This window comes from Vipera berus (genome assembly GCF_964194415.1).
Source record: "Vipera berus genome assembly, chromosome: 2".
NCBI lineage: Eukaryota > Metazoa > Chordata > Lepidosauria > Squamata > Viperidae > Vipera > Vipera berus.
In genome coordinates this window covers 284,270,223-284,298,043 of record NC_138203.1, presented here as the reverse complement: position 1 = coordinate 284,298,043, position 27,821 = coordinate 284,270,223, and the positions used below count along the sequence as shown (strand labels likewise).

The 27,821-nt window shown below is 44.3% G+C and overlaps 1 protein-coding gene across 1 annotated transcript in view; it reads right to left on the bottom strand.

Annotated features, from left to right (window-relative positions):
* LOC308661146 (pregnancy zone protein-like) overlaps window positions 1–25,552 on the bottom strand; it is a 116,037-nt gene extending 90,485 nt beyond the window's left edge. The window contains exons 1-8 of the mRNA XM_081315939.1: window positions 25,438–25,552; window positions 23,246–23,498; window positions 21,751–22,043; window positions 21,419–21,610; window positions 15,823–16,006; window positions 5,759–5,924; window positions 4,178–4,230; window positions 1,238–1,258 (exon numbers count right to left, since the gene is read on the bottom strand). Coding sequence (XP_081172065.1) covers window positions 1,238–1,258; window positions 4,178–4,230; window positions 5,759–5,924; window positions 15,823–16,006; window positions 21,419–21,513 — 519 coding nt within the window. The 5' untranslated portion in view covers window positions 21,514–21,610; window positions 21,751–22,043; window positions 23,246–23,498; window positions 25,438–25,552. The remainder of the gene's footprint in view (window positions 1–1,237; window positions 1,259–4,177; window positions 4,231–5,758; window positions 5,925–15,822; window positions 16,007–21,418; window positions 21,611–21,750; window positions 22,044–23,245; window positions 23,499–25,437) is intronic.
* Between the last annotated feature and the right edge of the window lie 2,269 nt (window positions 25,553–27,821).

The window sequence follows — 27,821 nt, the reverse complement described above, 5'->3', positions numbered from 1 at the left end:
ATCCAGCAAGGACAATTGTGGGCTGGCTGGAAATTCAGGGAATTGTACTCCTTAATTTTCTGGAAGTTGGAGATGATAGCTGTAGGTATTAGCAAGAAGGCTCTGCCCTTAGGCAAAGTGATGTTCAAGCTCAGATTGTACAAGCTGAGGGAGGCTGGAACATAGTTTCTTCAATACTCTAACAATTTTTGAGCAACTAACTTAAGAAGTAAAGGAGTGAAACAGAACAAGCCTCTTGGCTGGTTGCCAGATCAAGACTGCATTATTCCATAAGATCACTAGATGGAAGGAAAGTGTTCACTGAGCATCTCACAATTTTACTGCCATCTAGTGGACATCTTGGGGAATTGCAGTCCAGAGATGGTAGCACTAATCCTGCTTTTCGTGAATTATTTTATGCAGGAAGTTGCTTCATGTTTTTAGTTGATTCCTTGATCAATGCTACTGTTTCTTTAATCAAATGCAAGGAGAAGTCTCTCATTCAGTCCAATTCCTAGTAAAGAAGATAGGAATGGGCCTGGTCAAAATTAAATACCCCTCGTTTCTCAGCAGCACTAATTTTGCAACTTTGTGGGACTGTGAAATAGCTCCATTCTTAAAGAAGTGAAATAGGATACATTAGCTACTTTAAAACTCTCTCTCCCGGAGCTGCTCGGACATCACCCCTGAATTGTATCGGAAGAGGAATGGGAGGGAAGAAAGGAGAGGAGAGAGGGAAGAGAGTAAGTAGGAAGTAGGAAGGTTGGAGGGAAAGAGGAGGAGAAGTGGGGAGAAACGGGAGGGGAGTGATGAGGGAAAGAGGAGAGGAGAGGAAGAAGAGGGAAGTAGGAAAGAAAGGAGAAAGGGAGAAAGAAAGTAGAGAAGAGGGAAGAGAGAGGAGTGAGGATACAGCGAAAAGGGAAATGGACGAGCAGCACCCAAACTTACATGTATGTTTTTATGCATGACAATATATAATACCTACAACATCACTGATTTAACAAATGTTAAATACCTGTAAAAATGTTTACATTATTGTGAAATATAAAATAAAAAATAATTAAAAAAAAAAACTCTGTCTCCCTCGCCACCAAGGGACCTGCATGAATCACTTTCTGAGCAACGATTTGGAAATGGTTTGCCATTTTGACTTCCTACGAGCCCGTAGACCTCAGATTTCCTGGTGGCCTCCCGTCTAGAGATTAATGCGCTCCAATCAGCCGTGAAGCTGGCATTGCTATGGTCTTTCAGCACATACCTGGATGTACACAACTGGAAACTGTGGAGACAAAAAGAAAAACATAGGAAAATCAAAGACAGCAAGGAATGAAAAAGAGGATAGAGAAAAAGTGTAAGTAAAAAAATGACATGGCAGATTCTTTTATGTCTATGGAGATTCTCAATCATCCAGTCATAGTTGTCCCAAAGGTGCTTTTTCAAGAGGCAACTCGATTTTGCTGTTTTTCTTTGAAAATGTTTCACTTCTCATCCATGAAGCTTCTTCAGCTCTGATTGGATGGTGGGGAATGGAAGGATTTATACAGTATATTCCTTGCAGACAGATGGTCATTTGCATTCTTTTAGAGCAGCAGTTCCCAACCTTTTCTGTATCTCACATCCCTAGAATGCTTCTGATATATTCTCGCACCCCTTACAAAACTTTGAAATAATGGCAACAAATTATGCATATGCACTATAGTTTTGAAAACCCAAATTTTCACACCCTCTGGAATATCATCTTGCACCCCCAGGGGGTGCAAGCACTTCCATTTGGCAACCCCTGTTTTGGAGAGTCATTCAGGCCACTTGGAGATTTGTCTGTGTCCTCAAGGTCAACTGAGTTGTATAAATCAGTGTGGAACCTTCTGGGAACTGCTGAAAGGACTGTGTTGTAGACTGGAGATACAGTATATGATGTTGTAGCCCTCTGCTTCTATTGAGAGAGGACTGCTCAATATTGACACAGATGGCCTCTTTGACCCACTCTTTCAAACCAGCGGTCCTCTCTGTCCAAAATGTGGGTTTTGCTGTCTTTGAAAGAGTCTTTTGTCTTTTAAATGCAGATGGACCTCTGAATCTTGTCCTGATGGGTTTGTTCTCCTGTGTTGTCCCATGCTTTTATGAAGTAGTTGTTTTGTTTCCCCAAAGTACAGATCTGCACGTGGCTCACTGCATTGTTCTGAATATACCAATTTGTTCAGTTTGTGTCCTGGTGTTTTATCCTTGGGATGGACAAGCTTCTCTCTTAGTGTATTCTTGGGTTTGAAGTGTGCACGTATGTTGTGTTGGCTGAAGATCCTCCTGAGCTTTTCACGTATTCAGCTGTCTGCAATTTTTAATTTAATTTAATTTAATAACATTTATATACCGCCCTTCTCCCTGAGGACTCAGGGCGGTTCACAGGGCAGAATAAAATAGCGAATACAAACATTAAAAAAAAAAAGATTAAACAAATTGCCCTAGTTAAAAACAATATAAATACAACACTAAAAACCCCCAGAAAAGTTAAAAAACGAAAAATAAAATAACCCCAACACTCCCCCTCAGGCTAGGCCGGCTTGTACAAACAGAAATGTCTTGAGATCGCGACGAAAGGAGCGAAGATCGGGCGCCATCCGGAGCTCAACCGGTAGCTGATTCCACAGCTCCGGAGCGCCCACAGAGAAGGATCTCCCCCTGGGGGCCACCAATCGACATTCTCTGATCGGTGGCACCCTGAGGAGGCCCTCTCTGTGGGAACGCACAGGGCGCAGGGAGCTTGATGCCGGCAGCAGATGTTCCCTGAGGTACTCCGGCCCCATGCCATGGAGTGCTTTAAATACCGTTATCAGTACCTTGAATCTCACCCGGAAGACAACTGGCAACCAATGCAGCTCACGGAGCAGAGGCGTAACGTGGGAGTATCGGGAGACTCCCAACACCACTCTCGCGGCTGCATTCTGTACCAGTTGGAGCTTCCGAGTAGTCCTCAAGGGCAGCCCCATGTAGAGAGCGTTGCAGTAGTCCAGACGAGAGGACACGAGCGCATGAGTGACCGTGCATAAATCGTCCCGGCTAAGATAGGGCCGCAACTGACGCACCAGGCGAACCTGTGCGAAGGCCCCCCTAGTCACGGCTCCTATATGGTCTTCCAAAGTGAGCCGTGAATCTAGGAGGACCCCCAAGTTGCGAGCCCTATCTACGGGGGGTAATAGTTCACCCCCCATAACTAGAGGTGGAATGTCCGAATAAACCCGGGACGAAGGTATGCAAAGCCACTCAGTCTTGTCGGGGTTGAGCTGGAGTCTGTTCCTCCCCATCCAGACCCGAACCGCCTCCAGGCAACGGGACATCACGTTGAGGGCATCACTGGGGTGGTTTGGGGTCGAAAAGAAAAGTTGGGTATCATCATCATGCAAGGAGTATAAATCCTTCCATTTCCCCACCATCCAGTCAGAGCTGAAGAAGCTTCTTGGATGAGAAGTGAAATGTCTTCAAACAAAAAACAAGAAAGTCCAGTTGCTTTTTGAAAAAGCACCTTTGGCGGATTGTTTTATGTTGTGTTATCATTTCAATATTTATTTATTTGTATTTTGCCTTACCTCAAGGGATTACTCTTAGAATTTCCCTCCCCCATAATAACCACGTTGTGAGGTAGGTTGGTTGACAGTGACAGGCTACAAGCCAATTTTCATGACTATGAGTAGATTTAAGGTCAGTCACCCTATACCAGGGGTAGGCAACCTTGGCTCTTTTATGACTCGTGGACTTCAACTCCCAGAATTGAAGTGACAGGCTACAAGGCCACAGTGACAGGCTACAAGGCCACCCAGCCAATTTTCATGACTATGAGTAGATTTAAGGTCAGACACCCTATACCAGGGGTAGGCAGCCTTGGTTCTCTTATGACTCGTGGACTTCAACTCCCAGAAGCATGGCTGGCTCAGGAATTCTGGGAGTTGAAGTCCACGAGTAATAAAAAGAGCCAAGGTTGCCTACCCCTGCCCTATACTAATCCAAGGCCTTCAACTACTCCATGAGTTTTCACCCAGGAACAACTCCATACAAGCTAAGTTCATTGTTCTATGTGAGGAGGGAGTAGTCGATACAATTCCTCTGAAAAGGAATTGACCCTGGGTGAGCATGAATTGAATATTTTCACATGGAGATGCCAAATGCCCCATCATGTCTGTCCATCTTCGTAACCCACAAAATTTACCTTTTTCTTCATGGGACGGAAATCTTTATCCATAGAGACGATGCGAAACTGAACTGCAAAAGGTAGAGAGAGAATATGTGGGAAAAGTAGCCCAGTGAATATAGAAATATTAAAATATAGATGGGATCTTGAAGATCAGTTACGGTAGTCCAGCGTTTCTCATACTTGACAACTTGAAGATGCGTGTGGACTTCAGCTCCCAGAATTCCCCAGCCAGCCATGGAGTCTTTCCAGAAAATTCCATGCTGGCTGTGGAATTCTGGGAGCTGAAGTCCACACACATCTTCAAGTTGCTAAGGTTGAAACACATCAATCTACTGTTTTACTGCAGTTTAATACACTGCGGTGTATTACTGCAGTGAGCAGAGATTAGACTAGATCTAATCTATTCTAATCCTGATTCTGATTCTGACCTTCCCAGCTGGGTTGTGACTACGGGTTCAATAGAGGAAGCCAGATTCGCTTAACAACTGCATGATTCATGTCACAAATGCAGTGATTCACTCAACAACCAAGGGAAGAAAGGTCATAAGAGCAGGCATGACTTGGTTAGCAATTGCCTTGCTTAGCAATGGAAATTCTGGTCCCAAATCAAGGTCATAAATCAAGGACGAGGTGAACGTGGATTTCAAATTTGTAAAATACAGGTAGTCCTCGACTTAGATCCCAACTGGGACCAGAATTTATGTCGCTAAGTGAGAAATTTGTTAAGTGAGCTTGCCCCCATTTTACCACTTGCCTCGCCACATTTGCTAGGTGTATCACTGCAGTTGTTTAATCAGTAACCCGATCGTTAAGCGAATCTGATTTCCCGGTTGACTTTGCTTGTCCGAAGGTCACAAAAGGGGATCACAGGACCTTGGAACACAGCAACGGTAATAAGTATGAACCAGTTGCCCAGCATCTGAATTTTGATCACATGACCCTGGGGATGCTGCAACCGTCGTTAAGTGTGGAAAAATGCTCATCAGTCGCTGTTGTAACTTTGAATGGTCACTAAGCAAATTGACTTACAGGACTACCCGTAAAGCCTGTAAAATATTCAAAGACAAAGTTTCAAAAGAGTAAAATCTCCGAGTGAGATTCAAGGTGCTGGTGATGACCTATAAAGCCCTAAATGGCATGGGTCCAGATTATTTTAGGGAGAACCTGCTGCCAGCGTCAACTTCCCATCGTCCCGTGCGCTCCCACAGGGAAGGCCTCCTCAGGGTCCCGCAGGTCAAGGAGTGCCGGCGGGTGATTCCCAGGGGGAGAGCATTCTCAGTGGGCGCGCCTGCCCTATGGAATCAGCTGCCGGTGGAACTCCAGATCACCCCAGACCTTCGTTCATTTCGCCGGGACCTAAAAACCTGGCTATTCGAGCTGGCCGGCCTGGACTGAGGGGTTTTTAAGTTTTTAAATCCAGTTTTAATGTGTTGGGTCTATTAATTTAATTGTATTTTAATCTTTATATTGTATTTTTTAATTTGCCCTGTACAGCACCCTGAGTCCTTCGGGAAAAGGGCGGTATATAAATCGAATAAAACTAAAACTAAACTAAAAAAAAAAACCAGGAATTTCAGGAACAGAGTCGCCCTTTACCTTGTTGCTTCGGTCTGTAGATTGGTTTGTCTGTCTGGATGAAAATCAGATTGTTTTCTTGCTCAATCTGCACTTTTTTGCGGCTCCAGAAATTCTGGGTTAACCCATTTGCTCTCACCGCAAGAATGGCTTCCACTGGGGGCGAAATGTTGCTCCACCTGGGAATCTACAGGATAAAAAGAGATAAAATTAAACCGCTCGAATGGTAGAAAGGCACAAAGCCATACTACAAAACAGATGTTTGAGACCTGGCTCAAAAACAGCAACTGTGAGAGGAACCTTGGACTCCTAGTGGACGATCATTTGACTACGAGCCAGCCGTGTGCAGCAGCTGCCAAAAAAGCCAATACAATACTGGGTTGTGTAAACAGAGGCATAGAATCAGGATCATGTGAAGTATCAGTACTGCTTTATAAAGCCCTAATACCACACCTGGAATACTGCTGCCAATTTTGGTCACCATACGACAAAAAAGATGTTGAGAGTTTGGGGGGAAAAAGTCAGAGAAGAGCAACTAAGATAATCAAAGGTCTGGAGACTAAAACATATGAAGAACGGCTGCAGGACTTGGCTTTGGCTAGTCTAAAGAAAAGAAGAAATAGGGGAGACATGCTAGCAGTATTCCAGTATTTGAGAGGCTGCCATAAAGAAGAGTGGGTCAAATTATTCTCCAAAGCACCAGAGGGCAGGACAAGAAACAATGGTTGGAAATTGATCAGAGAGAGAAGCAACCTGGAATTAAGGAGAAACTTCCTGACAGTGAAGACAATTAACCAGTGGAACAGCTTGCCTTCAGAAATCGTGGGCACTCCATCACTGAAGGTTTTTAAGAAGAGGCCACACAGTCACCTGCTTGAGCAGGGGGCTGGATTAGAAGACCTCCAAGGTCCCTTCCAACTCTATTTTATTCTAAATGGATGAGAGCTGTCTAGGACAGGGGTAAGCAACCTTGGCTCTTTTATGATTCATGGACTTCAACTTCAACATGGCTGGCTCAGGAATTCTGGGAGCTGAAGTCCATGAATCATAAAAGAGCCAAGGTTGCCTACCCTTGGTCTATGGATTTGGGGCTGATCTCAGCTGGTCTCAAAATATAACGTGGGACACGTATATTCGCCTTCATTTGTGATACACAGTACTTTCCTTATTTTCTTAATCGTTTGTCATTCCTAACCATTCAGTCCGAGTCTGACCGAACACAGTTAAGATCCTTTTCTAGATCTTATCTTGTGGCAATGGAGGTGGCAAAGCGCAGTTACTTCACCACCTTCATTGTGTCCGCAGACAACCGCCCGGCCGCCCTGTTCAGAGTGGTCCGCTCCCTTTTAAATCAAGGGACAGGAGAGGACCCCTTACGAGGACGGGCCGAGGAATTTAGTAAATATCTGGTGGACAAAATTGCTCAGATTCGGGCTGGTCTGGACTCTGACTGGGCAGTATCTGACGAGAGGAAAACGATGAGTTTGGCCGAGAACATTTGGGAAGAGTTTGATCCTGTGACTCCAGATGAAGTGGACAGGATCATGGGGAAATTAAGTGCCGCCACGTGTTTATTGGACCCGTGTCCCTCGTGGCTGGTGTATGCGTCTCGAGAGGTTACACGAGGCTGGATCCTAGCAGTTATCAATGCCTCACTGAGTGAAGGGTACTTCCCTACCGCCCTGAAAGAGGCGGTAGTAAGGCCCCTCCTTAAGAAACCTGCATTGGATCCAGCTATTTTAAACAACTTTCGTCCTGTCTCCAACCTTCGCTTTCTTGTGAAAGTCGTTGAGAGCGTGGTGGCACGGCAACTCCCTTTGGTCCTGGAGGAAACTGAGTATCTGGATCCGTACAAATTGGGTTTCAGGCCCGGATATAGCACGGAGACGGCATTGGTCGTGCTGGTGAATGATCTCTGGCAGGCCCGAGATAGGGGTTACTCCTCTATCCTGGTCTTATTAGATCTCTCAGCGGCTTTTGATACCATCGACCATGGTATCTTGCTGCATCGTCTTGAGGGGTTGGGAGTGGGAGGCACCGTTCTACGATGGTTCTCCTCCTACCTCTCGGGCCGTTCGCAGACGGTGTTGGCAGGAGGGCAGAGGTCAACCCCAAGGCCCCTTAGTTGTGGGGTGCCTCAGGGGTCGGTGCTTTCGCCCCTCCTGTTCAACATCTATATGAAGCCGCTGGGTGAAATCATTCGTGGTTTTGGGGTGAGGTATCACCAATATGCGGATGATACCCAGTTGTTCATCTCCACCCCAAACCAACCCAGTGATGCCCTCGATGTGATGTCCCGTTGCTTGGAAGCGGTACAGATTTGGATGGGAAAGAACAGGCTCAGGCTCAACCCAGCCAAAACTGAGTGGCTTTACATACCGACATCTCGTTTAGTTCAAGAAGTTCCATCTTTGATTATAGGAGAAGAGATATTACCTCCCGTTGATAGAGCACGCAACCTGGGCGTCCTCCTGGATTCTCGACTCAGTTTTGAAGATCATATTGGAGTCGTGGCTAGGGGGGCATTTGCCCAGATTCGCCTGGTACACCAGTTGCGCCCCTTTCTAGACTGAGATGCCCTACGTACAGTCACCCACGCACTCGTTACCTCCCGTATAGACTACTGTAATGCTCTCTACATGGGGCTGCCCTTGAAGACCACCCGGAGGCTTCAGCTGGTGCAGAGTGCAGCTGCACGGGTAGTGATGGGAGCACCCCGATACTCCCATATTACACCCCTCCTGCGTGAGCTGCATTGGCTACCGGTTGCCCTCCGGGTGAGATTTAAGGTGCTGGTTCTTACCTTTAAAGCCCTACATGGCTTAGGCCCGGGATACTTGCAGGACCATCTGCTGCCGGGAACGAATTCCCATCACCCAGTACGCTCACACAGAGAAGGCCTCCTCAGGGTACCATCAGCTAGACAATGTCGGCTTGCGACCCCCAGAGGAAGAGCCTTCTCTGTGGGAGCGCCAGCCCTGTGGAATCAGCTCCCCCCTGAGCTCCGGATGGCCCAAGATCTCCGGTCCTTTCGCCGCAGCCTCAAAACACTCCTTTTCCACCTGGCTGACCTAGACTGACAGGGATTTTAATTATATTTACAATTCTAACTCTATTCTTTAATTTATTTTAATTTATTTCAAATTCTATTTTTAATTTACTGTAGAGAGACCTTTAAGTTTTGTTGTTGTTAACCGCCCTGAGTCCCTCGGGAGATAGGGCGGGATATAAATCCCATTAATAAATAAATAAATAAAATCTTCCCTGGGATTTAATATGACCTTACAGGCAGTCCTCAACTTACATCCACACTTGAGCCCAACATTCTTATTGCTAAGTGAGACGTTTCTTAAGTGAGTTTTGCCCCTTGCCACAGTTGTTAAGTGAATCATGGCAACAGTTAAGAGCCATAATGGCACAGTGGTCAGAATGCAGTACTGCAGGCTAACTCACTTTTCACACCAGCAGTTCAATCCTGACCCAGCTCAAGGTTGACTCAGCCTTCCATCTTTCCGAGTTTGGTAAAAGGAGAACACAGATTGCTGGGGGCAATGTGCTGGTTTTATAAGCCACTTAGGGAGGGCTGTAAGACACTATAGGTGTCTCATTAATCAGAACCATGACAATAGGTTTATTATTATTGTCCTTCCTTCCTTCCTTCCTTCCTTCCTTCCTCCTTCCTCCCTTCCTTCTTTCCTTCCTTCCTTCCCCCCTCCTTCCCTCCCTCCCTCCCTTCGTGTGTAAGGGTTAGAATGCAGTTGTTGTTGTTGTTAGCTGCGAAGTCATGTCCGATCCATTGCGACCCTACGGACAACGTTCCTCCAGGCCTTCCTGTCCTCTACCATCTTCTGGAGTCCATTTAAGCTCATGCCTACTGCTTCAGTGACTCCATCCAGCTACCTCATTCTCTGTCGTCCCCTTCTTCTATTGCCCTCAATCTTTCCCAGCATTAGGCTCTTCTCCAGTGAGTCCTTCCTTCTCATTAGGTGGCCAAAGTATTTGAGTTTTAGCTTCAGGATCTGGCCTTCTAAAGAGCAGTCAGGGTTGATCTCCTCTAGGACTGACCAGTTTGATCGCCTTGCAGTCCAAGGGACTCGCAGGAGTCTTCTCCAGCACCAGAGTTCAAAGGCCTCAATTCTTTGGTGCTCAGCCTTTTTTATGGTCCAGCTTTCACTGCCATACATTGCAACTGGGAAGACCATAGCCTTGACTATACGCACTTTTGTTGAGAGGGTGATGTTTCTGCTTTTTTAGTGTGCTGTCTAGATTTGTCATGGCTTTCCTCCCGAGGAGCAAGCGAATTTTAATTTCATGGCTACAGTCCCCATCTGCAGTGATCTTGGAGCCCAGGAAAATAAAATCTGTCACTACCTCCATTTCTTCCCCATCTACCATATTTTCTGGCGTATAAGATGACTTTTTAACCCATGAAAATCTTCTCAAAAGTCAGGAGTCGTCTTATACGCCAGGTGCTGAAACTTTAGTGACAGGGCTGGCTGGAAAACCTGGAGCAGATCTCCCATTTGGTCTGCACAGGGAAAGCGGGACCAATTGGAGAAGAAGCTGCAGTCTGTGATTTTTTACAGGCTGGGGTCTGGGCGTCTTCCCTTCTAAAGTTGAAGAGCAGCTGCAGTCTATCCCAACTTGAAAGGCAGGTGGGGAATGCAGCAGCCAGAGCAGCTGCTTAGCTCTAAGGACACATTTGACTCAGGAACTGGGCGGGCGGGCTGGAAAACCTGGAGCGGATCTCCCATTTGGTCTGCGCAGGGAAAGCTGCGCAGTGAATTAGGAAAAGTTTAATCCACTTGCACTGTTTTATGTTTACATGTTTGATGACAAACAGCCTTATGTTTATAAGTGACAGTTTTCCTACTAAGTACCTGCATGTCATAAGCATTTGAATTAAAATTACTATATTAAAATCAAATCTGATGTTTTTTAATTTTTATTTGGTGTGCGTTGGAAGAGGGGTAGTCTTATATGGCGAGTATAGCCCAAACCCTATAATTTAAAAGGAAATGTAGGGGGTCGTCTTATACGCCCAGTCATCTTATACGCCGGAAAATACGGTATTTGCCAGGAATTGAGAGGGCCAGATGCCATGATCTTGGTTTTCTTAATGTTAAGTTTCAACCCAACTTTTGCACTCTCCTTCTTCAACCGCAACAAGAGGCTCTTTAGTTCTTCTTCAGTTTCTGCCATTAGAGTGGTATCATCTGCATATCTTAGGTTGTTGATATTTCTTCCGGCAATCTTAATTTCAACTTTTGATTCATCTAGCCCTGCCTTTCTCATGATGTGCTCTGCATATAAGTTAAATAGGCAGGGCGACAGTATACAGCCTTGCTGGACTCCTTTCCCAATTTTGAACCAATCAGTGGTTCCGTGTCCAGTTCTCATTGTTGCTTCTTAGCCCACATATAGGTTTCTCAAGAGACAAATAAGATGGTCTGGTACGCCCATCTCTTTAAGAACTTGCTACAGTTTGTTATGATCCACACAATCAAAGGCTTTAGCATAGTCAACGAAGCAGAAGTAGATGTTTTTCTGGAACTCTCTAGCTTTCTCCATGATCCAGCGTATGTTGGCAATTTGATCTCTAGTTCCTCTGCCTCTTTGAAATCCTGCCTGTACTTCTGGTAGTTCTCGATCCACATACTGCTGGAGTCTAGCTTGTAGGATTTTAAGCATAACTTTACTAGCATGAGAAATGAGTGCAATGGTGCGATAGTTTGAACATTCTTTGGCACTGCCTTTCTTTGGAATTGGAATGTAAACTGATCTTTTCCAATCCTGTGGCCACTGTTGAGTTCTCCAAATTTGCTGGCAAATTGAGTGTAGCACTTTTACTGCATCGTCTTTTAAGATTTTGAATAGCTCAGCTGGAATACTGTCACCTCCACTAGCTTTGTTGTTGCTCAGCTTTTCTAAGGCCCACTTCACTTCACATTCTAGGATGTCTGGCTCGAGGTCAGTGACCACCTCATTGTGATTATCAGGGACGTTAAGCTCATTCTTGTATAGTTCTTCTGTGTAGTTTTGCCACCTCTTCTTAATCTCTTCTGCCTCTGTTAGGTCCCTACCATTTTGGTCCTTTATCATGCCCATTTTTGCATGAAACGTTCCCTTCATCTCTCCAATTTTCTTGAAGAGATGTCTGGTCCTCCCTATTCTATTGTTTTCTTCTATTTCTTTGCACTGTTCATTTAAGAAGGCATTCTTATCTCTTCTAGTTATTCTCTGGAATTCTGCATTCAATTGGGCGTATCTTTCTTTTTCTCCCTTGCCTTTCGCTTCCCTCCTTCCCTCAGCTATTTGCAAAGCTTCCTCAGACAGCCATTTTGCTTTCTTGCATTTCTTGTTCTTTGGGATGGTTTTGATTGCTACCTGTTGTACAATGTTGCGAACCTCTGTCCATAGTTCTTCAGGCACTCTGTCTATCAGAACTAATTCCTTAAATCTATTTGTCACCTCTACTGTATATTCAACAGGGATATGATTTAATTCATACCTGAGTGGCCTAGTGCTTATCTCTACTTTCTTCAGTTTAAGCCTAAACTTTGCAATGAGAAGCTCATGGTCTGAGCCACAGTCAGCTCCTGGTCTTGTTTTTACTGACTGCATAGAGCTTCTCCATCTTTGGCTGCAGAGCATATAGTCAATCTGATTTCTGTGTTGACGGTCTGGTGATGTCCATGTGTAGAGCCGTCTCTTGGGTTGTTGGAAAAGAGTGTTTGCTATGACCATCATGTTCTCTTGACAAAATTCTATCAGCCTGTGCCCTGCTTCATTTTGTACTCCAAGGCCAAACTTCCCTGTTATTCCGGTTATTGTTTGGCTTCCTACTTTAGTATTCCAATCCCCCATGATGATAAGAACATCATTTTTTGGTGTTATTTCTATAAGGTGCTGTAGGGCTTCATAGAACCGGTCAATTTCATCGTCTTCAGCACCGGTGGTTGGGGCATAGACTTGGATTACTGTGATATTGCATGGTTTGCCTTGGATTCAAACTGAGATCATTCTGTCATTTTGAGGATTGTATCCCAGTATTGCTTTTCCTACTCTTTTATTGACTATGAAGGCTACTCCATTTCTTCTGAGGGATTCTTGCCCGCAGTAGTATACCTGATGGTCATCTGAATTAAATTCACCCATTCCTGTCCATTTTAGTTCGCTGATACCTAAAATGTCGATGTTTATTTATTTATTTATTTTATTTAATCCCATTTATATCCCGCCCTTCTCCGAAGACTCAGGGCGGCTTACAATCTAAGAAGCACAAATCGATGTGCTTAGCAATAGCCTTCATTCTATGTATATGCCTGCTTATTAGGGCTTTCGCCCCCCCCCCCCAGTGGCATTATTACAAAGTCAGCTTATTGCCCCCAACAATCTGGGTCCTCATTTTACCTGCCTAGGAAGGATGGAAGGCTGAGTCAACCTTGAGCCTGGTGGGACTCGAACCTGCACTAATTGCAGGCACCTGGTTCAGCCTTGTCATCTCTTGTTTGACCACGTCCAGCTTGCCTTGATTCATGGATCTTACATTCCAGGTTCCTATGGAGAAAACATCTTTACAGCATCAGACTTTCCTTTCACCACCAGACACATCCACAGCTGAGCGTCCTTTCGGCTTTGGCCAGTTGCTTCATTCTTTCTGGTGCTACCAGTACTAACCCTCTGCTCTTCCCCAGTAGCATATTGGACGCCTTCCAATCTGAGGGGCTCATCTTCCAGCGTCATAGCGTTTTGCCTTTTGGTACTGTCCGTAGGGTTTTCATGGCAAAGATACTGGAGTGGTTTGCCATTTCCTTCTCCAGTGGATCACATTTTGTCAGAACTCTCTGCTATGACCTTTCCATCTTGGGTGGCCCTGCACGGCATAGCTCATAGCTTCATTGAATTACGCAAGCCCCTTCACCACGACAAGGCAGTAATCCATGAAGAGGTAGAATGCAGTATTGCAGGCTAACTCTGCTCACTGCTAGCAATTTGATCCTGACCAACTCAAGGTTGACTCAGCTTCCATCCTTCCAAGGTCGGCAAAATGAGGACACAGATTGCTGGGGGCAAATAGGCTGAGTCTGTACATTCTTAGGACTGTAAAGCTCTATGAAGCGGTATGTATGTCTAAATGCTATTCCTGTTCAAAACGAATTAGCCCTTGGATGGGAGACCACTGAGAAATCCCAGAAATGGAACCGAAACTGAAAAGAGGAAAAGGAAGTTCCAGCAGACTCCCTTGCCCCCCCCCCCGCAAAAAAGCAAGTTGAGTCAAGCTACTCTGGCAGCTGCATTTTCCAGGCTGACAGGTGTTTTTAGAATAGAGATACTGGTAGTCCTTGAGTTACAACAATTGTTTTAGTGACCATTTGAAGTCACAACGGCACTGAAAATAGTGACTTATGATCATTGCTCACACCTTCAACCGCAGCATCCCCGTGGTCAAGTGATCAAAATTCAGCCGCTCGGCAACTGACTCATATTTATGACGGTTGCAGTGTCCTGGGGTCATGGGATCCCCTTTTGCGAGCGTCTGACAAGCAAAGTCAGTGGGGAAGCCAAGTTCACTTAACAACCAGATTACTAAACAGCTGCACTGATTCCCTTAACAAGTGTGGAAAGAGAGGTTGTAAAAATGGGGCAAAAATGACTTAGCAATGATCTTGCTTAGCAATAGAAAAAATGGACTTAATTGTAGTCTTAAATCGAGGATTACCTGTGCAGATATATAGATCTAAAGAAAATGCTTTCTGTCTTTAAAAAATATACAACCAAGTTCGCACCAAGTTCTTCTGCATTGTAGATAGCAAGGCTTGAACCTGTGACCTTGGATTTGCAAAGCCAATGTCCTTTACCTGCTCCACAGTTGTGTCTTCACTCATCTGACTCTTTCCAGTGGCGCATTGCCCCCCCCGCCCACACCATACCAACACCCAGAGCTCAATTTAATTTTGCCAAATTCATTTTCCCCACAATTTTATATAAATCTAAATAAATCTAAATAACTAAACCAGGCATTGTGAAGGGGACAAGAAGTATTTCCATGGCAATATTGAAGGAGAACTGACAAAAGGTTTTCAGGAACCCCCCATTGCTGAAGCATCTCACTTAGCCCAAATGTATTTTTTTAAAAACAGGAATTAGGAAATTTCTTGTGAAAGCTGGCACTGGTTAAGCAATCATGGCTTTATATATTTAAGCTGTGCTTCTTTCAAGCTGGAATTTATTTTTTTTAAATTATTCTTTCTTCACAGGTAATCCATGTTGTGACAGTGTGCAATTAAGTAGTCCTGACCTGGTCACTCAACAGTGAGACACTGGTGAAGCAGGCACAGCAGCGCCTGAATTTTCTGCATCACATAAGAAAAGCACATCTTCCTTTTCCTGTCCTTACCACTTTCTACACGGGGACAATCGAGAGCATCCTGTCATATTGCATTACTGTCTGATTTGGAAGCATCACTGCTTCAGACAGGAAGGCGGTGCAGAGAGTGGTGAGGATGGCAGAAAAGATTATTGGTAGTTCACTTCCTTCTATTGAGGACATGGCTTATAAGCAATGCTTGAGCAGAGTCCACAGGATTGTCTGGGACACTAGATATCATCTTCATGACCTGTTTTCCTTGTTGCCTTCTGAGAGGGGGGTGGGTCTTCATGGTATGCAAAGCAGAACATCCAGATTCAGTCTCAGTTTTGTTCCATACAGTATTAACCTTGTGAACTCTCAAGCTTCTTCCTTCCGCTATGTATTCAAGATGGACTGATTAATATTTATGTATGTTTGTATGTATGTATGTATATAGCATGTGTATATATGTGTTGTGTATGGGTATGGGTAGATATATACTTTCTTTTGAGAGCAGGTAACAGAATTTCATTTTTAGTGTAGGCCAGTGTGCTCTTAGTAAAAAATGACAATAAAGGTTATCTTATCTTATACGAATTGGACTGTCTGACAATGTAGGTTGGAATTAGAAACACAGCTAGAGAGAGAGAGAGAGAGAGAGGGAGAGAGAGGGAGAGAGAGAGGGAGAGAGAGAGACAGAGAGAGAGAGAGACAGAGAGAGAGTCAGTCTTACCTGGAAAGGAACACACCAAAATCCATCTTTCTCTTCTACCGTCACTTGATTCAGGCTCAAATTCTGGCTCCCGTATTCCAGAAAGATGGTCAAGGTGAGTGTTTCCTTCAGGTGGTTCATCTGGATGCAGAAGTTCTCAGAGGTCTCCAGGTGGATTGTGTTGGGCACAAACACTACATATTGCCTTGAACAGAGGGACAAGGGTTCTGATTAGGAAATATGCGGTGTAAATACTGGAGGGTTTCCTGAGACTTGGGCCTGTGTTGGTGGAGATAAATAACTATCATCTGTCTAAAGCAGTGTCCAAAGGTTGAATCATGGCAACTGGACCAATCTTGGTTAATCTGAGACTTTTCATTGCTCATCCAAGCAACTTCATCCGTCAGAGCAAAATTAGTTAGGAAGTCAAGGAGTTGTTGGAACCTACCAACTCTTGCCAGACCAACTTCAGGGGTTTCTCCCCAGAATGGGTTGCAATGTGGACAGAAACCCATGAAGTTGGTGTGGCAAGAGTTGGTACATTCCAATCACTCTTTGACTCTCCGCTTAACGAATTTTGCTCTGACTGATGAAATCGCTTGGATCAGTAACAAAATGTCTCAGATTTGATGAGGAGGAAGCACAGGAGTGGGCGTCGACCCCAGCGTCAGGGCCATCTGAAACCTCCGATGGGGATGAACGAATGGCAGTGAGAGGCTATGGGCCGGTCTTCAGGGAGGGAGAGCCACCACTACTAACAGAGCCCTACCCTCAGCGGTGGATAAAAGGCAGGGGCAGAGACAAATAGGTGTAGCAGACAACTATTCGTCTCCCTGCCGGTCAGCCACTTCTAGTTGGAATTCCTGACTCTGGTTTCTAAACTTGCTGGAGTTTTCCTCAGGTCCTGTGGCGCTGGGAGTCGGAGCGCCTTCTGAGCGTGTGCGTGTTGGAAAAGAGCCAGCTTGCCTGAAAGACTCTTGCTGCAAACATGGTGAGAGACTGAAATTAACTCTGGGTTTTGGGAGACCCCTGCAGGGGAAAAGGGAGCAAACTCCGTTGTTTGGGGGCAACTAAAGACTTTAACAGTGGCTGTGTGAAAGGAACGTTGGAGATTTATTGGTATGTCTGTTGTGTTCGGGGAATCAGGTCAGAACAAGATTAATAAAGACTGGTCCAGTTGCCATGATTTAACATTTTGACACCTTTGGTCTGGATGATTGAGTCTTCATCGACACATATCTCTAAAGCAGCATTTTGCAATCTTGGCACCTTTAAGGTGTGTGGATTTCAGCTCCCATAATTCCCCAGCCAGCATGCTGGTTGGGGAATTCTGGGACCTGAAGTCCACGCACCTTAAAGACACCAAGATTGAGAAACGCTGTTCTGAAACAATAATCACAGAGTTGTTAGAGTAATTATTGCCCTTCTGTTTTATCACACCTTTTGTCCTTTCCTGAGATCATCTCAAGCCATGTGTCAAGAATGAAACTTTGGCAACTACGTGCCTCTGCATTTCAACTTCCCTTTAGATCAGACATGTCAAACACAAGGCCCGGGGGCCGGATCTGGCCCGCGAAGTGGTTTCATGTGGCCTGTGAAGCCACCCTGGAAACAGTGAGGGACCGGCCCCCACTGCCTTGGCCCTGGCCCAGAGACTCTCCTTCTACCAGAGACCCCCAGATCTGTCCCACTCCTGCCCAGGCCCCCATAGGCACCCTTGATGTGAACGATGTAGAGCTGGCCATGCCCACCCAGTAGGCCATACGCACTCTAGCCAAGCCCACCCAGTAGGCCACGCCCACCCTGGCCATACCCACCCGGCCCCTTGAGGGCAACCGCAATGCTGATGCGGCCCTCAATGAAATTGAGTTTGACACCCCTGCTTTAGATTGAGGGGAGGAGATGTTACTTTCGAGTGGGTAGATGGAGAAACAAAACTTCTTTGATTAGCTGCAGACTGTGAGAGCTTGAAGTCTTGTCAAGCACACCAGAGCAGGTGTGGATCTGAAGCAGGCAGTTCCCATAACAAAGTGGACTTGTTGATATGGATTACGTAAGACGTTGGGGATTTGGCTGGGGAAACTATTGTTTAAGTCTATGAATTGGTGTTAGAACCTCAGAATTAGTTTTGCTTCAACATAACCCAAGCTGTGTATTCAATAAACAGTAAGCTTTTCAGAAACAGAATGAACCTGGAGTTTTATTTGGATTCTCAAATTGGATGTTGACACCATAGTTATGTATGATAAGCCCCACACAGCTGATGGGGTTATCGGTAGGGTGAGGGGGAGTCCAAAAAAAGTCTAGGTGGTGGGTGCAAGCCCTTGACTAAAGCAACACATTTTCATCTATGTTTTGCATATAAAAAAGGAGTTGCACTTTGTAGTTGCACCCACCATCTTGGCATCCTTCATATCCCCAGGTACCATTTGAAGCTGGGCAACATGAGGAAGCAAGAACACCACTAATTGCAGGAAATGTTCTTTGATGCTTGTCTGGGGTAAATTCAGAGACTTGGACCCAGAGGATTTGCCAACTTTCGTCTGTAAGTGGGTGACTTAAAGGACGAGTCAACTTGAAAGGCTGGAGATGCTTTCTTCTAGGCCTCTCATCTACCTGGCTTCTGAATCAGCTGACTCACCTTCTGTTCTGGATTCTTTGTGATGTCTCCATTTCTTTCCCTGCTTCCTCACCATCTGTCACAACAGGAGAATTTGAACTCCTCCTGAAAATGCTTTGTTTTATCTATGCCAGAGGATGATGGCAGATGATCAATTGGGTAGCTGGCCAATTTGACATCCCTCCACTCTATGACTTGAATTCAGAGCTAGAAGGAATGGGACAAGGCTGGCTGACATGCCTCTTTTATGTGATCCAGATGTTTTGAAAGCCAAGAAAATCATCCCGCAATGTGGCTGGATCCTAGGCATGGCGAGAGAACGCCAAAGCAGATGTAGAGTTTTCTCCTGTGTTGAGGAGGGACCTAAAAACCCATCCAGGGATATGGCAATTTGAAAGAATGTTTTGCTTTCACACTGTTGATAATGCTCTCCTAGCACAAGTTGGTTCTGATCAGAGCCTGCCAACCTGTTGATCTTAGAAGAGATTCTGGCCAAATAATGTTTCCCTCAAAATCATTTTCATTTGACTGAAAAGGAATTTTCTTTCCCATGTCATGGTGGGCACCTTTTCTAAACTGGCATAACTGGCTCTCTGGACTTTGTTCCTTGTGTAATGTCTATGGAGATTCTCAGTCATCCAAGTCAAATATATGTGAAGCCTTCTTGGCTGCAGGATGTTTTCTATCCTGTGTCCCTGCAATGTTGAAGACAGGTGCAGACTGTTGGGGGTGAGTCTGTGTTGTCTGCCTCTCCTGCTGAAGGGCAAATGATAGTTTGCAATGTTTCCTGGAAATCCGTTCATACTCCACAACCATTTGCGTTACTCAGGTAACCTTGAGGACACAGATAAACCTCCAAGTGGCTTCAACAACTCTCTAAAAGAATGCAAATAACCAGCTGTCTGCAAGGAGTGTAAATCTTTCCATTCCCGACCATCCAGTCAGAGCTGAAGAAGCTTCTTGGATGGGAAACGAAACATCTTCAAAGGAAGTTTAATAATAATAATAATAATAATAATAATAATAATAATAATAATAATAATAATAATAATAATAATAATAATAATGGAAGGGACCTTAGAGTCATCTAGTCCAACCCCCTGCTCAGGAAGGAAACCCTATACCATTTCAGACAAATGACTGTCCGGTCTCTTAAAAACTTCCATTTTGGAGCATTCACAGCTTCTGGAGGCAGGTTGTTCCAATGATTAATTGTTCTAACTGTCAGGAAATTTCTCCTTAGTTCTAAGTTGCTTCTCTCCATGATTAGTTTACATCCATTGCATCTTGTCCTGCCTTCAGGAGCTTTGGAGAATAGCTTGACTCCCTCTTCTTTGTGGCAGCCTCTGGGATATTGGAATACTGCTATCATGTCACCCCTCATCCTTCTCTTCATTAGACGAGACATACCCAATTCTAGCAACCGTTCCTTATATGTTTTAGCCTCTACTCCCCTGATCATCTTTGTTGCTCTTCTCTGTACTCTTTCTAGAGTCTCATCTTTTTTACATCGTGGTGACCAAAATTGGATGCAGTATTCCAAGTGTGGCTTTACCAAGGTGTTGTAAAGTGGTATTAACACTTCATGTGATCTTGATTCTATCCCTCTGTTAATGCAGCCTAGCACTGTGTTGGCTTTTTTGGCAGCTGCAGCACACTGCTGGCTCCTATTTAAGTGATGGTCCACTAGGACTCTGAGATCCCCCTCACAGTTGCTACTATTGAGCAAGGTACCACCTATACTATACCTGTACATTTGGTTTTTCTTGCGTAAATGTAGAACCTTACAAGAAAGTCCAGTTGCCTCCTCAAAAAGCACCTTTGGGATATTCCAACTGGATACTAGAAACTGTTTTTTAAAATTTGAATTCCTGCCCTGAGCCAAAGAACTGGATGGTCTCGAGGGTCCCTTTCTTCTCAGTACTCCTAAAATGGAAAGATACGCCTGTTTGTCTGCCTATGAGCAATTTGTCTGATCTTTGCAAAAGTCCAGACTATATTCAGCCAGCCATTTGTCTGAAATGGTATAGAGCAGGGGTGTCAAACTGCCGGCAACCCCATTCCCAGCAATGGCAAAAAAGTTGCAATACGTCACAACACGTCACATGACGTTGCAAGTTTGACACCCCTAGTATAGGGTTTCCTGCCTGAGCAGGGAGTTGGACTAGATCAAGGGTGTCAAACTGCTGGCTCGCGGGCCAGATTCATCATATCGAAGCCACGCCCTCCCCATTGCTGGTAATGCAAAAAGAGTTGCGATACGTCACGACATGTTACATGACGTGGCGAGTTTGACACCCGTGGACTAGATGATCTCCAAGGTCCCTTCCAACATCATCATCATCATCATCATCATCATCATCATCATTATTATTATCATCATCAACAACAACAACAACTCACTTGTGCTCCTAGGAAACTCTTCAAAGGAAGAAAAGAGAGAGGGAGGGAGGGAGGGAGGGAGGGAGGAACGAAGGAAGGAACGAAGGAAGGAAGGAATCAATAGATGGGGTATACAAACAAGACTACTATCTTTAAAATAAACACTAAATACAGGTTGCAGAAATGATCCTTCCATTTTCAAAGAAAGACCCTAGTCTCGTCTAGTATTATGTTGTTTTATTTATTTTTCACATTTCTGGAATCACCCATCTCCCTCAAAAGGTATATCCTGTACGCTATGCTTCAAAGCCCCATTGCATTCAGTGGGGTCCCTTTCCAGTTTAAACAAAGGAGGTGGCTTTCCTTACACTTCCTATTGCCATCTCGGTGTCCAAAGCCCAAAAGAAAATGAATCTTCTAGATACATTTTTAAAAAAAAAGCCCTCCCTCACCCCTCGGTCTCTCTGGATCATCACTCCTCCTTAAGTTTCCCTTTGCAAATCCCAGACTGAGAGGTGCTTAGTTTAAAAATAAAACAGAGTGGAGTTTAAAGCCTAATTTTTTTTCCCAGCCAAAGAAGACAGAAACGAAGGATGCCTGCAGAGGACAACTTACAGTCTGGGGGTGGGAACAGCTACAGTGGTCCTCAGAAGGGCAGATAGCAGAAGGAGAAGGAAGACATTCTTTCCACATTTCCAGCTTTCCCCCATAACACTGAAGACAGAGAGGCTGGCTGAGAAGCTGAGCTGAAAAGGCTGAGCCGTTGCTTCTTCAGTTCTGGTTGCTGATTGTCTCTCTGCAAACAGTCTGCAGGGCAGAAGAGATCAAAGCTGGGAACTGTGTTGATTTTTCTGATGTCTCAGCCCAACACTGGGCCCTTGCCAGTGTTGAAAGCCAATTGAGCAAGAGTGAAGCAACACAACTTTATTCTGCACAGAAAAAAATACATGGGGAGGTTTCCTTCAAAGCCTGTGTAACATAGATGTTTACAGCCAGGTCTTTTGTATCAGTGGCCCCTAATTTTTTGAGCACCAGGGACCAGTTCTGTGGAGAGAGGTTTTTCCATGGACCAGAGGGGGCAGGATTTCACGTGTTGCCTGCATGCAGCGGATGGGGCTTCACTTTGTTGAAGGAAATGTCTTCATCATGGTTCAGTCCAAGCCGAGAATAACAATATGGTGACTGCTTTAGAAAGAAGGTTGCAGTTTATTGAAGAGGAGAGCCAGACAGGAAGATGGCTCTGGAAGAAAAGAGAGAGAGCACATGTAGGGAGAGGGTTTTTATACCCTCTGGGGCTTTTGTTTGGAGTTGTTTCCTGTTCCTGTTTGAGGTTTTGTATTTCCTATGTCATGTATTCTGACCTGAGTCTGAGTGTGCCCTTTGGCATCTGTGGGTTAATCCTATTATGTCCTGTCTTAGAGTTTGGGTGGGGTATGTAGATTTTAGGTATCTGTCTTCTAGCTGGGGGCCTCCAACCTTCCTGGATTTACATCTGCATTTTTACAAAGCTGGTTTCTGCTTGGGGGAGGAAGACTTGGGATTATTAAGAAAACTGGGCATGCTTTTTTGCTTCTTTAAGATCCTTTGAGGAAATATATTTTCTTGCCCTTTTAATATTTCCTTCTCTGGGTGACTGACTTCCCACAAATCCCACTTTGTTCCATAATAGTGTGGGTGACACACTTTTACTGGCACAAGATTAAAATTGATCTGATCAGGGAGACTTGGTAAACAAGCTTTAAACTATTAATGCAAAAAAGAGGGGAGGACACTAATGGAGGCAAGCAGAAAAAGATCCCTGCAGTGGCTCCCAAAAGGGGAGCTTCCAACCCATAAAGTTCTAAAAGTCAGGGCAAACATTTTGTTAGTTGGAAAAGAAATTTATAGTTTCCAATATTCTGTGCCAATTATTTTCAAATATTGGATGTCACTTTGAGCTTCCAGTCAGGTTTGCATATTCCTCCCAAAATTCTTCACAGCCATGGTTTGCCTCAGTACATAACTACTGGCTGCCCATTTTCAAGTGTTGTTTCCTGCCTTAGCTCTTAGTTCAGTGCATCCAGGTTTGTAATGTCCAACTGGGGTTAGCCAGTATGCAAGCCAGACTGTTACATTTTCTTAAATTGCACATAGTGAGCCCTAGGACTCCCAATCTGAGTCCACCAGTGCAAGATATTCAGGGCTTAGGTTTGGAGATCTCTTTTTTGCTACTTCCTCAGTCAGGGCATATGAATTGCAAATCTCCTGAGGGGGGCTGGTTCCCTCCCCCTTGAAATTTTGATGTAAGTTGTTCTACAAAGTTTTAATGACACAGGGCAAGAATCAGGCTGGAGCTTTACTGAAGGTAGGTGAAAGAGATACTCAGTATGATTATATGAATGGTGTGTGTGTGTGTGTGTGTGTGTGTGTGTGTGTGAAGCTACTGATACAAACAGGCAATACCATAGTCTTCCTAATTTTCTTCTGAGGCTTCACATGGGGACCAATGTCTCCAGGACTCCTTCCTTCCTCTGCAGCTTTCACAGGCATTTGGGGGAATGGTAGGACTTGGGAATATCTGTTCCACTCTTTTTGTTTGATGGCTTTTTAGTGGATGGCTGGATTCAAACCCCAATTCCATGGCACAAATGGATGGAGGCAGCATCTCCGTCAGTGTGTTCTGCTTCCAAAGGATGGGGGGGTCATCTGTGTAGGGCTGAAAGACATGAGAGCAAGATCTCACCCCTTTCTGGGTGGACTCTCCCAGGAGAGGCAGACAAAGGCATGGTGAACAGAGGATAAGAAAAGGAAAAGTAGAATTGGGGGGGGGGTAGCTTCCAGGCAGAGTTTGAAAAGGCATTAATACTGCAGTTGTTAAATAAACAGATAGGCAGACAAAATGAGGACATCCCAGATGAAAACAAAAGAAAGACTGGATTCTGGTAAGAAAACATACATGAAAAGTTTCACTTCTGAACTTGAACATTTGCAACATGTTAGAACTTAAGGACTTGCAACTTGAAAAATGCTGGTCATGTTTCAGGAAAAGGATAGACAGATAAAACCCATTTACAACACATGACTAAATGCCAGAGTGAAACTTTTCCAGCAGATGAACTTAAAACATTCCCTCCTGATAACTTTCTTAAGAGTACAGAGAGAGAAAGGAAGAAGAAAGAAAAAACAAACAAATACATTTTTCTTCACTCTGTTTGTTGGCCAGACAAACAGAGTAAGGGTATTTCCTTTTGGTGGCCTATATTTATCAGAATTTCTAGCAGAATTTTAAAATTTTCTCTTTGGATTAGAGACAATAAACAGTCACATTTACCTCTCACACAAAGACTTTGACACACATATACGCAAAGACAAGGAAAAGAGAACAGAAAAGGGAAACAGAAGTCTTAGTTTTACGACCCCACCATAAATTTCAGTTAACTCAAATTAGGGAAGGGACAAATCATACCATGTGGTTGCATAGTAGAAGAAGAGAGAGAGAGAGAGAGAATCACTATTTCTTATTTTCCCTTTAAGTACTTTTATTTAGCCAAATTGGTTTCCCAGCAAAAGCCTGAGCAAAGCCCATTCTTCACAAATTTGTATTGCTTGCTTCCTTTTTCATATCATCCAGGACGGGCACTCGCCTCTCATCATACACCTCGAGCAAATCTCCAATAAGTGACCTAATTCCGACCCTTGAACTACAGCTAACCATGTGCCCCTTCTGATGTGGGGTTCAGTCAGCTTAGTCAGGTCCCTAGCGGCACTTCTCAGCCACTCTTAGCGACACTATCCCTGCCACCCTGCCTGTCAGGTTTTGGGCACTAAAAAAAATTGCCCAGGAGGACTTTGGTTCCCTAACGAAGTATGGGCCCCTCCTACCTAAAGAACTCCCTGCTGCCACTTTACAGACCAAAAGGTGTCCAAGGAGGACCTGCTACAACAGGTACACAGCCTCCTTCTATCATCCTGCCTTCAGTTTTCAGACTCAGGAGGAGTCTGGGAGGACCTTTGCTTTGTGCACTAGTATGAGCCCCTCCTACAGGTGGGCTTTGCTTACAGGGCCTTACCAGCTGGTTTCCCAAATCCAATTCTTTCATGCACTCATTCCATTTGCACACAGCCTCTCCTTTTTTCCTAACAAAAGATTTGCTTGGGGCACTTTTAACATTGATCTGAGTGGGAAACCCTCAGATCCTGTCTATTATGTCTGCTATCAACTTCTCCTATTAAAAATTCCTTTTGGAAGAAACTGCTTCCACAAGTTCTGCTTTCTTAGGATGAGGTTTTGAAGTGGGCCCTGACATTAGACAGGATCTGAGGGATTTGACAGACCCTGAAAAATGTGACATGACTATTTTTTCATACTTATGACCATGGCAGCATCCCCATGGTCACATGATCAAAATTCAGATGCTTGGCAACTGGCTCATATTTATGATGGATCATGTGATCAACTTTTGCAGCTTTCTGACAAGCAAAATCAATGGGGAAACCAGGTTCACTTAACCACCATGTTACAACTGCAGTGATTTGCTTAACAACTGTGGCACAGAGGGGTCATAAAATGGGGAAAAACTAACATAACAAATGTATCACTTATCAACAGAGATTTTGGCATCAATTGTAGTTGTAAGCTTTGTTGTTGTTGTTACCTGTGAAGTCATGTCCGACTCATCGCGACCCCATGGACAATGTTCCTCCAGGCCTTCCTGTCCTCTACCATCTTCTGGAGTTCATTTAAACTCACGCCTACTGCTTCAGTGACTCCATCCAGCCACCTCATTCTCTGTCATCCCCTTCTTCTTGCCCTCAAACTTTCTCAGCATTAGGCCCTTCTCCAATGAGTCCTTCCTTCTCAAAAGGTGGCCAAAGTATTTGAGTTTCAACTTCAGGATCTGGCCTTCTAAAGAGCAGTCACGGTTGATTTCCTCTAGGACTGACCGGTTTGATCGCTTTGCAGTCCAAGGGATTTGCAGGAGTCTTCTCCAGCACCATAGTTCAAGTTGTAAGCTTAGATGTACAGAATAGTTACAACCACAACTATTTACTTTTACATAATTTGTAAGTACTAGCAGTACTTCCTTCTGCATGCCTTGTCCCCAAAACATATTTGGGAATTAAAACACAAAGCATCCCAAGTTTTGGGCCTTGTATTTAGCCAAACTATAGAACTTATGTAAAACTGTTTTATTTTACCCGAAGTAATAAAAAAATAAATTCATTTTTCTGAATTCAAGATACATAATTAAATCAAGAGAGAGCCAGTTTCTTATACTACTGACCACTAGGAGCCAGACTAAGATAACTTTCATGCTCTTAAAACTCCTCATGCATCAGTTGTAGCTCTCAGTTTTGATAGATTTTTGCACTATGTTCTGCACGCATAGGTAAAGATGGGTGAAAAGGTTACAATTTTCAAACCTAAATCATTCTTCCAATTTCTAAGCTTTCTTTTTATTTTTGACCAGCCAATGTTGTTATGATTGACTTTAAAATGAAATATTAGCCTTTAATACACAGAAGTCCCCCAATAACTTCTGCTAATAAGATATTCTATTCTTCACTGCAAATTTGGAAAAGTCAACAGTGGCCACAGGATTGGAAAAGATCAGTTTACATTCCAATTCCAAAGAAAGGCAGTGCCAAAGAATGTTCAAACTACCGCACTATTGCACTCATTTCTCATGCTAGTAAAGTTATGTTTAAAATCCTACAAGCTAGACTCCAGCAGTATGTGGATTGAGAACCACCAGAAGTACAGGCAGGATTTCGAAGAGGCAGAGGAACTAGAGATCAAATTGCCAACATACGCTGGATCATGGAGAAAGCTAGAGAGTTCCAGAAAAATATCTACTTCTGCTTCATTGACTATGCTAAAGCCTTTGATCCTGCGAGTCCCTTGGACTGCAAAGCGATCAAACCGGTCAGTCCTAGAGGAGATCAACCGTGACTGCTCTTTAGAAGGCCAGATCCTGAAGTTGAAACTCAAATACTTTGGCCACCTAATGAGAAGGAAGGACTCACTGGAGAAGAGCCTAATGCTGGGAAAGATTGAGGGCAAGAGAAGAAGGGGACAACAGAGAATGAGGTGGCTGGATGGAGTCACTGAACCAGTAGGCATGAGCTTAAATGGACTCCAGAAGATGGTAGAGGACAGGAAGGCCTGGAGGAATGTTGTCCATGGGATCACGATGGGTCGGACACGACTTCGCAACTAACAACAACAAGAGGGGAATCAAGGAAGCCATCAGTCCTCTGGCTGGAAAAGATAGTGAGATAGTGATGAGCAACAGGGAGGAAAGTGAAGAACTTAATTTCTATTTTGCATCTCTCTTTCCACATTATGGAGAGGGAGAAGAATAATGCAGGTCAAAACAGGCAACGGAAGACTTGACTGCTCTGAATGAATTCCAGTATTGCTACTCTTTTGTTGGATCTGTTTCTTTTGAATAAATTATACACTTCTACTAAAATATTATAACCATAGCTTCCATTTCATCGAGTTTCAGTGATAATAGCATTGTTCATCCCCAGGTCTATTGACAGTTTGTGGAGGCGGGGAGGATTAAAATTGACTTGTAGTTCCAGTAAAACAGGTGACCAATCTGTCAACACAACCAGGAAAGCCTGCCAGTTAAGGGGAAAAAACCCAACAGATTTACCCTTGGCTTTGCATCCTGGCCAAGGAAAATGTGACTATTGTGAAAGACAGGGAGTTTTTGCAATGTAATTAATTGTTGTGGTTGCTTCATCAGCCTGCCCCCAGATCTCTCAGATTAAAGAAAAATAACTGCCTCCCACTTATGCTGAAAGAAAAAACTATTTCAAGGCTGTAGGTAAATAACCAACCTTCCTTAAAATAATATTTATATCACATGGGCTTCCAGCCAAAAGTTGGACAGCTGTTGACATCCTTCCTGATCACCATTTAAATTCTACTTTTATTGCCCGCACCAGAACTTTAAAGAAGAGACTAGGTGTACCTACTAGATGTAACCACTTTTATTCTGGAGATTGGAAGGCCCACTGACCCTGA